At 46.3% G+C, this 14,604-nt stretch overlaps 1 protein-coding gene across 5 annotated transcripts in view; it reads right to left on the reverse strand.

The window, feature by feature from the left end:
• Positions 1-290: 290 nt before the first annotated feature.
• Positions 291-14,604, reverse strand: part of EXOC6B (exocyst complex component 6B) — a 616,143-nt gene continuing 601,829 nt past the window's right edge. For all 5 annotated transcript variants that reach the window (XM_047852190.1, XM_047852194.1, XM_047852188.1 and 2 more), the window contains 2 exons: positions 7,857-7,969; positions 291-3,763 (listed from right to left, as the gene is read on the reverse strand). In XM_047852190.1, the coding sequence (XP_047708146.1) occupies positions 3,637-3,763; positions 7,857-7,969 (240 nt within the window). In that variant the 3' untranslated portion in view covers positions 291-3,636. The remainder of the gene's footprint in view (positions 3,764-7,856; positions 7,970-14,604) is intronic.

The following is a 14,604-nucleotide window of genomic DNA, read 5'->3' on the forward strand; positions in this document are numbered from 1 at the left end:
GCCTAGCCTGGTGCTCCATGTAAATCAGGCATTTCAAAAGTTACTCGTCTTGATGGCGATGATGCCAACGTTAACTACACAGACAGGAAGATCTAACTCAGTAGTTTGGGACGTTTCAAAGGCTCCTCGCCCTTGTCTGGCAGGCAGGCTTTCTCCCCCCAGCAGGCTATTGCCTGCTCTGGTCCTCAGTCCAGTTGAGGGGGTGCATTGGCTGTCATCCAGATCACCAACCATAGCTGCACTGTGCGAAAGGGGCGGAAGAACAAAAAAAAAACCATGAGACAACACCGTGGCTTTTGAAACAGGTACATAGGCTCTCTTGTTTAATAGCAGTTAAGAGAGGAAAATGTACAGGAGGAATAAACATGCTCTTTCCACACGGGAGGTTCCCACTAACCACGAGGCCCATCTGCATCAGTAGCTTTACTAGTGAGTTTTAAAGAAAAAAATTCCCTTTAGAGTTAAAAATGGACTCTCCTAAATTTCCTCCATAAATGTACAACTATTTGTGCAAAATAAAAAGGCCATTTCCAACACGTTGGTGAAAAGTAATTGCGGATGCAGGCGAAGAGAAAAAAAGAGGCAGTCGAAGCAGCCAGGAGGAGAGTCCTGGGAGAAAGGAGGCCAAGGTAGGGGGGGATTTCTGTTAGCAGGCCCCAGGGAGTGTCGAGAGGCTTTATGAGGAAGGTCATGGCCACTGCCAATCTTGGGGATAAAGGGCTCTGGGTCTGGGGCTTGCTGAGCAAGCGCTTGACAAGTGTGCAGTGAAGCTAGGCTGGCTTTGAGGCCTGAGAGGCTGTTAGGCCTGGTATGCAATGGAAACACTGGGGAGCACTTCCTGGCCGTTGGACATTTCTTCTGTCAACAGGGACTCTGCTGGTTCCAATCTCTGGGTCCTGTTCTCCCCCTCCCCCTGCCAACAGCTTCATTTACAGTTCACGCAAAGAGATTTCCTATGAATGTTGAAACTATACAAGCCACCTCTACTACTTCTGAAACCCACTAGGGTCCCAAACAAGAACATCCCTCTAGAAGCATGGACCAGGTTTTTCCAAGAACTTGGTCAAGAGTCATATTAACTAGAAGGCCGGGAGGCTTCTAGCTACCTGTGTTCTTGCCCCCCTTACTGAGGCCCACTGGGGCACCTACCTATCTATCTCTGGGCACTTGAGGCCAGATCTTAGGAATCTGATGGGCATGGGCACATGTGCGTGAGTCCTCTCAAAGGCTGGTCCAGCTAGACTGAAAAGGCAAAACTGAAAATTCCTACTTCACCAATTCAAACAACTTGGACGCTGCGGGTCCCTGTTTTTTGACCTTCTCTTGCCCCCCCAAGAGAGTGTCTCTACAGACAACTCAGTAGCGGCATGTTGGTTTCGTTAGAGAAGACTAAAGGCAGACTGAGAGGGAAGAGGAGATCTACCAAAGGGTCCTCCCTAATAAGTCTTGAGCTTGAGTAAGTGTTTTCTTTAAAGGGACTTCTGTGTACAAGGTGCAGAGGAACCCCCATTGCTCCACCTTGTTCGCCTTTCCTCTACAGCAGTCTTTCCAGGGTACATGTTTGAGACCGGACCAGCAATGATGACTCAAAAAAAGACAAAAAGTATGACGTGCTTAAGGTTCTGTCCATTCCACATCCAAGTCTCAGTACACAAAGCTGAAGGAATCTTGCTGCAAACTGGGGACTAATAAAAGGCGTATATTTGGGGCCCTTCTTAAGCAATAGGATTTTAGATTCGTGTAATCATTTCTTGCTCCTTTTCAGTCAAGTTCAGGGCTTGGGAGATGGCATCTTGGGTCTCATTCCCATGGCCCCCTGCCATCCCTTGCCTTTTGAAGTTCTGGGTGGCAGCATTCACCCGGACCCTCATCCTAAGACCCTAGGCTAACAACCTAGGTCTCAAGGTGAGCTTCAGAAAGATTCTCCAGAGCTTACACGCAGACTCGTCTCTCCAGCTTTGAGGAAGCCTGCATGTCTGTGGGCATAATCTCTTCCCCTTGGTTTTCAAGTTGTGATGGGATACGGGGGGTTGGGGGGCTGGGGTGGGGAATGAAAAAGGAAGCACTGCCCTCCCCAGAAGCAACTCAGTAGCTGACAAAGGTAGTGAAGAATTTTGCTTGATGCGTCTCTCCACCCACTAATCCAAGCTGGAAAGGCCTGTGTGGCTTATTTGTCATTGTTTGGTGATGCATAATTATACTCTTGCCAGTAGCCACAGTAGCATCTTCCTGAAGAGTCTTCAAGTCCAGGTTCCTCTGACAGACCTCACAGCAAAGCCCTTGTGTCAGAAGCCTGTCTGGGACAGCGGACACAGCTTCCGAGCTAGCTAGTCCAGGCTCGCTTTGCAAACTCCAGAATTTGTGGGATAGGATTACAGACAATCTTTCTCAGATGAGGCCAAAAGATGGTTCGGGGGATCTCAGGAGAGGATGGAAGGCTTAGGCTTGAGTAAGAAGAGCTTCAGATCTAGGGTATGACTTAGTAAGGGACAGCTGGGCCAGAGGTAACAAACTACTAGCCATACTTGGCCCTGTCTACTTCATGGTGACGTCTCCATCCCTAGAGGCATCCTGTCCAGCTACGGCTGCCCCCAGTGTGCAGAGCTGATAATATTTCTTTGAAAGTTGGTGGCCAGGGAGCTGGTTTTACAACACAAGGAACACTCCCAGGTCATCTTCAGGTTTTACCTAAGGGTAGAGTAAGGGCCATTTTCAGGCTTCTGGAATCCGACTTGTCTCAATGACACTACTGAAGGAGGCCAAGTCTCTGTGAAGATCTATGGAAATAACTGTTGATCTATGTTCTGAACCAAGTTCCCTGACCCTGAAAGAAGAAAATGAGAAGAATGGGGAAAGGACCGAGGCTCTGATTCTATTCACACTGGTTTTCAAGAGCCAATAAAACTCCTTTTGGTGTGGAGCAACCTGCAGTTAGTCATGGGGTCCAATTAGTACCACTGTATACTCAACTCTGTCTTGCCCTAGAGAAATCAGCAATAAAAGACTGGGTCAGATATGGGCTAAAGACACTGCCATCCTTGGGGAACTGGAGTGAAGCTGTCATCTGGCCACATGCCATGCTTGTTTCCCAGCCAGTGAAAGTTGGTGGATGGAGGAGATATGAACCTCCGGAACAGTGTGCTGGTTTCCATACGCTAAACAGTAACGTTTTCCTGGTCCTCTCCTTGCATCATGAAGAATCAACCTCACCTATGTGGTGAATGGGGCACCCGGGAGTAAACAGGATATACTTTATTACCTTTTCGCCTACTCACCTTACCTCCCAGTGCCATGTACCCATTTTGTTAGTGTCATTCCTGAGCCCCAGACCTAGGCTCGAGAGCCATGGATGAAAGGTGGTTCATCATACTGGGATTGGTGATATCACCATCTCTAGGATGATACAGACAGTATAGTGTAACTTCTCCTGAGCCCCAGCCTAGCAACATCTCACGTACTTGCTTTATCTTGTGCCTCTTTTACTATAGGGAAAGGTTATGCGAATACTGTACATAGGTTATTAAAAAAATACATTTGCTCTCTTTGAAGAAGAATGCACAAATGCAGGGCCAGCCAGGGCTGGGTCCCAGGCTATGGCGCTATAGTGAGCAGCCTCTGTGGGCCTGAGGCCAGCCTTCACGAATGGTGGCTGCTGATGAGTCCCCGGAGCTGCTTGGCCACAGTGTCAATCAATTTCTGCTTGTCTCGCTCATTTTTCCGAAACTGTGCAAACATGTTGTTCTTGCGGCTAGTGTCCTTCATCCTAAACACAGAAGGAAAGAAAGAGAGCAAAGTGTTTGAGGAGACAATGGTAGAAAGAACTGGCAGGAGGCAGGATCGCACAGCGTATCTTACCCTCCACCCAGAGTTGAGAGAGTGCAGAATGTTTCCACTGTCAGGCCCATACTTACCTACTTATTCAGGAAGCTGTCCATAGCCCTCCCAACTTCGGTCACCTTTGGAATCAAAAGTCAAAAGCCAGATATGGGAGAGCCAACCCCCTGATCATCCATACCCGCCCTACCTATTTCCTTCCCTTCTATCTCCAGCTGCGCACCTGTTACAGGTCTCTGGGGCATGCTAAAGTCCTGGTGCTCAACAGACTCTTACAGGATATCTCGGATCCACTTACCATCTCATGAGCTTATGAAATCTTGCTGGGACCTTAAAGCTGGTATTTGAAAGATAGGGAAAAAACATACTCTCAACTAGTAATTCCAAGAGGATATGAATAATGAAAAGCCACCATGTATTTCTAAACTTCACAGGCTGTTTACTCTATCCCATCCTTAACAACACTAAGGGCTTGAATGATCTTTTTTCTTTTGTCTCAGACTAAGGACCCAGAGGCAGTGAGGTGGCTGAGTGTGTGGTGCTGAGGAGAGCAGGTGGGCCATCCTTTCACTTGATGAACCGGAACTTTAGGCAAGAGAAGCCCCTGAGGACTCGATGTCTGTCTATATCCTCAGACCTTTGGTCTTTGCAGGGCTTTCTATTCCTGGGTCCTGTTAAAGCTCCAGAGGTGGCATAGTCTTAGAGTACAAACCATGGGCAGCTCTGGGCAACAGTTGTGGTCAGACGGAGAGACCTAACAGGGAAGCATGGATAAAGTCAAGGCCAAGCTGTGGTTTCACAGAAATGCCCAGGTCTGAATAAGCCATTGTGATAGAATGTGGGAATCTGCTATTCCCTGCAGAGAGTCCACAACCTCTGACATCTGACTGTTAACTCTGGCCTCAGTCTCTGCACACTGGGCCTTCAGCCCACCCCTAGTTCTGGTGTTAGAGAATTAAGAACACTGCCCAGACCAATTTCTCCTGGGTCTTCATGACCATCCCCCAGGAGCTACACCAGCTCTCTGACTTCACAGCTCCCTGGGCTGCAGGGACACAGGTCAGAAGAAGTGGGGGGGAAGGAACCTGGCAACCCTAGTAATCAACCCCCAGGTATACATCCAAGGGCCTTTGGCCCATCGCCAATCCTGGCCCATCTTTTCCTGTGGGGTGGCTCTTGTGCAGAGGGGCAGCTTTGGGGCCAGTGAGTTAAAAGGCCAGAGATCCCACAAGGGCATATAAGTGAGGTCAGGAGGTTGTGACGAGCACCAAAGCTGTGTGGTTCTGGCTGACACTGACGGCCACAAATGAATGGAGACTTCTCTCGCAGATCTAAGCTTAAGGGCCTTAAGGCTGGAACTACTCAAGCGAACTCAGAACACTGAGTATAAGATACACCCACCCACATGGGCAGGTCTGTGCTTGGAGGTGAGGAAGAAGCAGAGGTGATGGAGGTTGGTTGAAAAGAAAGCACGCGGGTCTCAAGGCTATGATGATTACTGTATTTGGTCCCTTACACATTAATTATACCATTACATTTATGGAACTGACCTGGCTTTAGATTATATATCCCAGGGAATATGCTATAAATCTAAGTAAAAACAACACAAAACAAAAAAGAAAAAAAGGAGGAAGAAAAAAACGCTCCCTATATGTATGGGATATTTAATTTAACATCCTATGTGATCATTAATTTCAGGACTCCTCCAAGCCGCCCAGAGATGGGGAACCAGAGTTGGCTTTCAGCTCCCATAGGAAGCTCTTGCAATAAGGTAGGAGGAAGGGAGGAAGAAGAACCCTGGGCCTCAGAGTCTTGGAGTTCTTGGCCGTTAAGGCCTGGAGTTGGGATTACTCAAAAGATAAACTCAGGTGTCCTGAAGGCTGACGGTGGCATGCTGGTTTATGCCCTGGAATGCTCCAAAGCCAAAGGGGAACCCTCCTCGGGAACCTGATCTACTCTGGCTACGGCCACCTCTCAATGACACAGGAGCCTCTTCTCTTTCCTGAATGTCCTCAGCAGGTCTTTGGTTCTTTTCATATCTCACCCTGCCAAGAAGCGCCAGGTTAAAAAGCGGAGACTGTCAAGCTCTGGTGGTACATCTGGCTGTGCAGAAAGCAGGAAAGGGTCAGGGAAAGGGACTGGTTCCTATGAGGCTGGGAAATAGGGATTTTAGTGATCAGCGTGGCCTATGGCCCTACTGGGTTTGGAAGGAAGCTTTTAAACCCTGCTGACTCCTAGGGCTAAGCACGAGGCTTTGTTCCTGTTAGGCCTCCAGAATGCTACAGACAGGCTGATGATTTTAGCCTATAATTGATCCACAGAAAGTGGATGGGGCAATACCTCTTAGATCTAGGAATTCTCAGGAGCAGACAAGTAAAGGACTACTGAGAGAAGGAACTGAAAGGGAATCCCACAGCCCATTTGGACACATAGTGAATACGACATCTAAACACCAACTGAAAAGCCAACATGTCCCCAGTTCAGCTGGGATTAGGCCTTGCCTCTAATAAAAAATTTTCCGCAGGAGGCATAGGCTCCAGATCTTAACGCCATGGGCTTCAACCACCAGGAGGCGGGGAAGACTGCCGAGGAGCTCGCTTCTGTCAGGGCTGAGTTTCAAGCCCTGCACTAGCAAGAGTATTGAGTGGGCCAGGAAGCTGAGTGGGAACAGCCCTTTACCTGGCGCCAGTGGGGGAAAATCCCTGCTGTGACCTCCAGCCCCATAGGAATTGGTATGCCAAGGGTCACTCTGAGGACCAAGGATCGAGGAGGCAGCCAGCCAATTGGCACCGGGCTAGTTTAGTAGATTAGTGTGTCAGGGTGGGGACAACTCACAGGGTAGGGATTTTAGTGTAGTCATTAGTGTCAATGAGGAAACCAGAAGGACTTGCCTCAAAGTGATGGAAAAGGCCCAAGTGAATAATATACTTACTCTCTAGATATCCTAGGGAGGAAGGTCATTGGGAGAGAGAATCATGGGAAACAAAGTTAAAATGGAAACATCAGTCTGTCTTGGCCTGGAGAAAGCTGCACTCTGGGCTCTTAGTTTCTTGGCTGCAAACACATCCCTCTACATCCTGCTCTTGCTTATTTTCCAACTCCCCCCCTTCTCTCCCACCACACCGCGTAGTAGGGAGAATACACCTTAACCTTTTCTTCTGCTTAAGGCTCCATTCTGACCTCCTAGATGCTGGTCCGTGTATCCAAGTTCACATACGGCCACATAGGTACTTGCTGTACTACTTAGATGCAGGGTACTCTTCTAAGAAGCTTCGAGGAAGCTGGGAGTTAACAACTGTGATGACAGGAAAAAGCTTCCCCTTTCCTTGGATCTTGGTCTCTGGCTTGCCAGCTCTCAACTAGGTTAGCAAAAGCCAGAACTAGGCTGCACAGCAGATCCCGGCATCTGGTTGATACACTGGTTAGCCATGGGATGTTCTGGAGATGGCTGACCCAATCCCAGTGGTAGCGCCTCTGTTGGCCAGTGACTGCCCAGAGCAAGAAGGAGACACCTGCTCCAACACAGCTTTCTTGGGACAGTCAGCACAGTAAGGCTCAACTCTGGCAGGGAGTGGGAGGGGTTGCTGGTGAAGGTTTCAGTAATTCCAAGAACTTCTCTGCTAGAAACCGGATGGGGTTTCTTCGATGGGGCTGTTCTGCCCATCATCCCGAGACGACTGGGGCCAGTCTCATTCTATTCACCAGGTGGCCTCTGACCAAGCTTAAGGCATGGTTCTTTCTTCTCTTTCCATCTCTAGTTAAAGAGATGTTGCCCCTTTAAGCTCCAAAGTACTGCCAGAGTCCACGTGACCCATACTTGGCCTAGCTTATTGGGGGTTCAGGAATTAAGAGGCTACAAGAAGGCCAGCCTGCCAAATCCAATGATGGAGACTGCTGGTAGCACTTATGGCAACTTCGAGAACAGGACCTCTCTGCTGTCTTTTGAAGGTACTGGCGAAGAGAAAATTATCCCCGATACCAACCCCCACTTCCCAGCAGAGACCGCTGGACTAGGTACTCACTTCTCAAGCAGGGTCAGTGCTGTCACTGGGTTTACCCGGAGGTACTTGCAGTTGGGCTGACCATAGTCAGCAAGGTAGGTTGACCAGTCCCACTGGATGAAGAGATCCAAAAGCTGTAAAATATTCAAACCCCACCCCAGGGATTAATCAGACAAGACCAACCAGGATCTCAGAAACCCCTACCATCCTTCACTACCAGCTAACAGTAGATCTGGAAAATAAAAATAAAAATGTAATAAGAGAAAGCATGGCTAAAGACTGTAATGCAACTAGGAAAATAAATGAGTAATCATTGGAAAGCAGAGTCACCTCTACTATAAGTGCTGTAATGTTGCTAAGACTACATTGCCTGCACTTAGCTCTCAGAGGCAGGCTGAGACTGAATCAAAACACAAGACTGTAGGGGCGCCTGGGTGGCTCAGTCGGTTAAGCATCTGGCTCTCGATTTCAGCTCAGGTCATGATCTCATGGTCTGTGAAACTGAGCCTTGCAACAGGATTTCTGCTGACAGTGTGGAATCTGCTTGGGATTCTCTCTCTCCCTCTCTCTGTGCCCCTCACCCACTCGTGTACTCCCTCTCTTCTCTCTCTTTCAAAATAAATAAACTTAGCAAAAAAAACAAAACAAAACAAAACAAAACAAAACAAAAAACACCACAAGACTATCATAATAACGATTCATTAATTTAATAAATACTTAACGAATGCTTTCCATGTGTCAAGTGGCATTCCACATGAATCTTATCGCTAGAGAGACTGCTTAGAGGGCCACATATGTAACTGTATAAGCTTTGAGGTTAAAAAGGTATGAGTTCAAGAACCAGTTGCATGACTTCCTGAACTGACTTTGCCCAAGTTACTCAGCTGATACTGTGAGATAACAGGAAATACACATTGGTCTCTGGCCCTGGTTACTGTTATAGAGCTCCTAAAACCCGTGTAATTTCCTAAATGATAAGAACACTACCGGCATCTCTTGTCCTGATATTGGCCTTTGACCTCTGTTCTTAACACAGATCTCTTGAAACCCATGTAATTTCCTAGGTGATAGGAGTGTCTTTTGTTCTAATGAGGCAACCCTGGGGGGCTTCCTGGATAAGGGCTGGTCACTACTGGAAAGATCAAACAATGATTAGAAGCTTGGAATTTTCAGCCCCACCACTCATTCTCTTGAGAAGGGAGAAAGGCTGAAAACAGAGTTAATGAGCTATCATGTCATGTGATGAGGTTTCCATAAAATCCCAAAAGTACAGGGTTTGGAGAGCTTCCAGGTGGTGAACATGTGGAGATTTGGGGAGAGTGGTACACCTGGAGAGACCATGGAAGTTCCTTCACACCCTTTTCCCTATACCTACACCATAGCATAGCACACCTCTTCCACCTGAATGTTCCTAAGTTATAGCCTTTTCTAAGATACCTGTGATCTAGTAAGTTCTGGGAGCCACTCCAGCAAATTCAACCTAAGGAGGGGGTCAAGGGAAGCTGCCATCTACAACAGTCAGTCAGAAGCCCAGGTTGACAACCAGGTGGTTGCTGTTTGAATTGCGGGGAGGGTCTTGGGGGAACTGAGCCTTTAACTTGTGGGATCTGATGCTGTCTGTGGGTAGACAGTGTCAGAATTGACTAAAATTGTAGCTGGTGTTGCAGGGAATTGCTTGATGTGGAGAAAAACGTCCAAGCATTTGGTGACCAGAAGTGTCAGAAATGAAGCGTTTTGTGTAAGTGGTAAAGGAGACTCAGAGGAGAAACACAGTAGGAAAAAACTGACTTTTTCCCTACATAGAGAGCAAAACACTGAGTTTTTCCTTTACAGACACAGACATATACACATACCTATAGTGTGTAAACAGGGCACAGAGACAACACGGAAACACTGGACCAAGGTATAAATGGATCCTGTAGCATTATGGGAGCAATCCATGTCGCACCTACGTGGATACTGGCCGGACGGATGGAACCCAGAGCCATGATAGGTCAGGACTGAAAAGTGGGCTTAGTCCAAGATTGAGGGCACAGAATCTGGCACTGGGGTCAGGAGGGTTCAGGCAGAGCACCAAGAGTCATGAGTGCCAAGAACTGGATGCCTAGAAGAAGATAATGAAAGCACTCTGAGGGTAAATGGAGTTCTGAGTCTGGGAGAGATTCTGACTTAGAGAAACTTAAATGAATTTTGTCAAAGGCTTTCCTTCCCAGCCAGATTTAGCCTCAGGTTATCACCCTAACAAATATTTAAAAGCTGTAACTAGGTAAAGCCAAAAAAGAAATCATTGCATTTCAAAGGTAGGAGTGACGAAAGGGAAACTGTTGCCTCCCCTCTCTAAGCTTCTAGAGGGGGCAAAGTCCTGTTCTCATGCTGCTGCACAGCAGGAGGGCCTTCTAAGCAGTCTCTAGCAATGGGATTCATGTAAAGGCCTTTGAACTCAAGACATGTTCCTGGGTCTTCCTTTCTGAGAGGTAACTGATGATGGAGACAAGTGGATGGCTGTCTCTCTGTGCAGAACAAAGCCAAGAGAGGCCTAGAGTCAAATCCAATGCCAGGGCCTGGGCTCTAGGCACACCTTCCTCCCCTGTCTGTCTTCACCATGCAACTGGGCAAACAGGCGCTTGTGGGCCTTGCCCTGCTTGGCCAGGCCTCCTCTCCCATCCATTCTTTTAGAATAGTTGTTATAAACTTCCTTAGGCAGAACAGGAATTGGCTGAAGTCCCAAGCCTAAAACTGAGGAAAGCCCCTACACCCTTAGCCAAGAAAGGGATACTAAAGAGGAGAGGAGACGGGGACAGAGATGAGCAGACAAGTCAGTCAGTCTAGGCTGGCCTGGCCCCAAAGGGCCCTCTCAGGCCTCTTTCAGGTCAGGCCTATTTTAGTTGGCAAGTAAAAGGGCTTCTACCACTTCCTTTCACTGCCCCAAGGCCTCACAGAGCTCTGCTTTAGAGAGAATTTTCCCTGACTTCCTACTCTAACTGTGGTATTTCTGTCCTATAGTACCCAAACACCATGCAAGATAGTTCCTCTTTACCTGCTCCTAGGAGTGCAATAGACACTCGTTCTAGTCCTCCCAGTACTGTGTTTTACAAATATAATTGTGTTTTCCCCCTAAATACCAGGAAAAAAAGTTATGAAAAAAGACAGCATTCTCTTAATTAAAATTTGTTCTCGGAAAAATGTAAAAGACCTTGGGGAGCCTGTTATTGTTTGCACCCTAGGGAACTAATACAATAAACTAATAAAAAAAGTGAATGAATAACAAGTTGAACTGGAAACATTTGAAAACCTGATTTCTTAAAAGTATTTTTGGTATTTTCAGATGTGTATACATATGTGCATTTAACAAAACTACCTTCTCTATTAATGAATTCCTAATTTCTGTGATGGAATTAACGCTATCAGTATTTTCTGATTTATGGCACAGAATGCCATGTCTTTCTGGCTGATGATGCCTGGGCAAATCACCAATGGGGTGGGGAGGGTGGTTCATGATTTAGCTCTACAGTTTTCTATTTGTATCCTCCTGCCAAAGTCTCTCAATGCCAGTACTGAGCCTAAAAGCTCTGGGATGACAAGCTACTTAATTTATCCCACTCTGGGCATGAAAGCTACACAACTTTATTAAGCTCAACCAGTATGAGCTGTTGATCACACTCTGGGTCTGTGTTGCTTTCCACAGTCCTTCAGGGGGCTGGTGCCCAGTCTTATGGCCTCCTCTGGGAGAGCTGGAGACTGGGGAGTCTGGGGAGTACTTAACCAAGTTAGCTGCATGGGGCACAGTTTGGCTGGATCCCATGGAAGTGTTAGAATAAGAGATCAAGAGGGGCACCTGGGTGGCTCAGTTGGTTAAGCGTCTGACTTTGGCTCAGGTCACGATCTTGCGGTTCATGGGTTTGAGCTCAGTGTTGGGCTCTGTGCTGACACCTCAGAGCCTGGAGCCTGCTTTGGATTCTGTGTCTACCCCTCCCCTACTGGCACGTGCATGTGCGCTCTCTCTGTCTCTCTCTCTGTCTCTCTGTCTCTCTCTCAAAAACAAATCCCTACTTGGTTTTTTCTGGTGCTTTCTTATAATAAGATTTAAGACATGAATTTTTGGCCAGAATACAACCGAAGTGATGCTGTGTACTACTCCTCAGGGGATCACACCTTGAGGTATACACTGTTCATCTGTCTCTCATTGGTGATATCAATTTTGATCACCCTATCAAGACGCTGTCTGATTTCTCCCTGCCTAGGTATTATGTTTTCCTTTGCCAACTAGTCAGCAATGGAGGAGACAATCTAAGATCATGCAGATATACAGCTCCTGATTAAAATTTCCCCTCAGATTTAGCATCCATTGAAGATTCTTGTCTGATTCAGCTTTACTATGATGGTTGCAAAATGATGGCATTCCAACTCCATGCTTCCCTCCACATTTATCAGTTGTCACTCAGCATTTCTCCCTCACTAACTTACGCATTTATTTATGGCATGGATTCATGAGTTCCCATTTTTTTCAATGGCTTATATTCATCACTATACCTAATTCATTATTTCAGTGCTCAAACTGTCCCAGATTTGGCAAGTGGGAGCGCTTTGAGCTAGAGCCTGTGTCCCTGTGATACTTCCTTACCTTCTGGCATAATAAGGTGTTTGTTGCAGGCTTGTCTTATATCTACCGTGCCCCAGCCATCAGCCATTTCTCTGAGAGGCCCTGGTTTCTTTTAGTGGGAATGTTATAGAGACCAAGATTTGGGTGCTAAGTATGCCTACTGCTACTGTAGCAGCTTTGTTCATTGCTGCTGGGGGGCAATCTGTGGGCAGTTAAACCCTTTCAGCAGAGGGTTTAACTTGCACGTAATATACATATTATTACGGGAAATACTTGCACGTAAATATACATATACATACATATGTGTGCTTCTATAAGCATGTACACATATATACTGTAGAAATCACGAGTTTACACTAATACCTCCAGTTCTAATCATTCTCGCAGAGTTCTTTCTCGCCTTCCTCTATTCCGTACTCGTGAGCGCTTTCTTCCACAATAAGAATCTTGGCTCTCGGGGCGCCTGGGTGGCGCAGTCGGTTAAGCGTCCGACTTCAGCCAGGTCACGATCTCGCGGTCCGTGAGTTCGAGCCCCGCGTCGGGCTTTGGGCTGATGGCTCAGAGCCTGGAGCCTGTTTCCGATTCTGTGTCTCCCTCTCTCTCTGCCCCTCCCCCATTCATGCTCTGTCTCTCTCTGTCCCAAAAATAAATAAACGTTGAAAAAAAAAAAAGAATCTTGGCTCTCAAGAACATCATCTCTTTTGTGAACTTGCTCCATCCTATCGTATATCTAAAATAGGTTCAGAATTATTTGTACATACCACTACCAAAAAAATTTGCAATTTGCCATCCCAACTCAAGACTGGGTGTACAATCAAACAAACACTGTGTTCCTAAGTCACTTGGGTTAGTTCTCAATTTTCCCTTGGGTCTAGTTATGGTATTCATCTAAATGCAACCGGGTTCTTTTGTTTCCACTTGCTTTTAGTTCTAGGTTCCTTTCTCCCATCCTTGATAATTTAGTTTTTAAATATGTAGGACATTAACATGCTTCCAAAAGTCAAAACTACAAAAAAGCTAACTCGGAGAAGTATTGTTCCTTCCCTTGCTGTATTTCTTTTACCCCAATTTTTCCCATGCCTCACTGGTAACCAACTCCATTGTTTTTGGGCCTGTCCTCCCTACGCCTCTATTTGTAAAGATAGGCAGAGGCATGGACGCTTTCTAATTTTTCTTTCTCTCTTTCACAGGAAGTAGCATATTAAAAATGCATTCTAAGAACTCTTATTTCTTGATATTTGTAAGTAGATGGTGGATGGAGAAGAAGAAAGAGGAGGGTCAGAGGTGGAAGACTGAACGGAAGATCAGTGTTCCACAGTCTTTATAGTTTGAACATTACCTTGCAATTTTTATCATAGCCTCATGCTACATATGTTATTATTTACTTAACATTTTTTCTTTGTATTGATTCCTGTTTTATCATAAGAAAAATGTAAAAGAACATTTTACATCACTATCATAAATGGGAAATCATTCTTGCCATAAATAGAAGATGACTCAAATATTAGTGTCACAATGAGATGTTCTGTTTGTCATCACAAAAACTAAAAGGGGACATGATTTAGTGTTTCCTTACAACATGATTTAGTCTTTAATGGTGCATCTGGGTACTACCTAAACCTGTATCTTGAGTACTGTGATGTCTTCTGTACCTCCAGCATTCTATTCATACTAGGGTTTAGTTTGTGACTTCAGCGAAGAGTTCAGTGATGCCTGTGTGCCTGGAACAGAATGAAGTGGTCTGTGTGTACAAGGAAACACTTATAACAAAAGTTTCAGTCAAGTATCAGTCTTATTATGAAGGAAGATCAGTGTTTTCTTTTAAAAAAATTTTTTTTAAATGTTTGTTTATTTTTGAGAGACAGAGAGAGACAGAGCACGAGGGGGGAAGGAGCAGAGAGAGAGGGAGACACAGAATCCAAAGCAAGCTCTAGGCTCTGAGCTGTCAGCACAGAGCCCGACGCAGGGCTCGAACTCACAAACAGCGAGATCATGACTGGAGCTAAAGTTGGTGCTCAACCGACTGAGTCACTCAGGCACCCCAAGACCGGTGTTTTTTTTATGCATGGCTTCTGTGTCTGGGGCTGGTCAAGAGGGTCCATAGACAAGGGTCTGCTTTGGCTGGGGAGGCCTAGCAAACCTGGATGGGCTGGAAAACTTGCTAACACA

This window comes from Prionailurus viverrinus, chromosome A3 (assembly GCF_022837055.1).
Source record: "Prionailurus viverrinus isolate Anna chromosome A3, UM_Priviv_1.0, whole genome shotgun sequence".
NCBI lineage: Eukaryota > Metazoa > Chordata > Mammalia > Carnivora > Felidae > Prionailurus > Prionailurus viverrinus.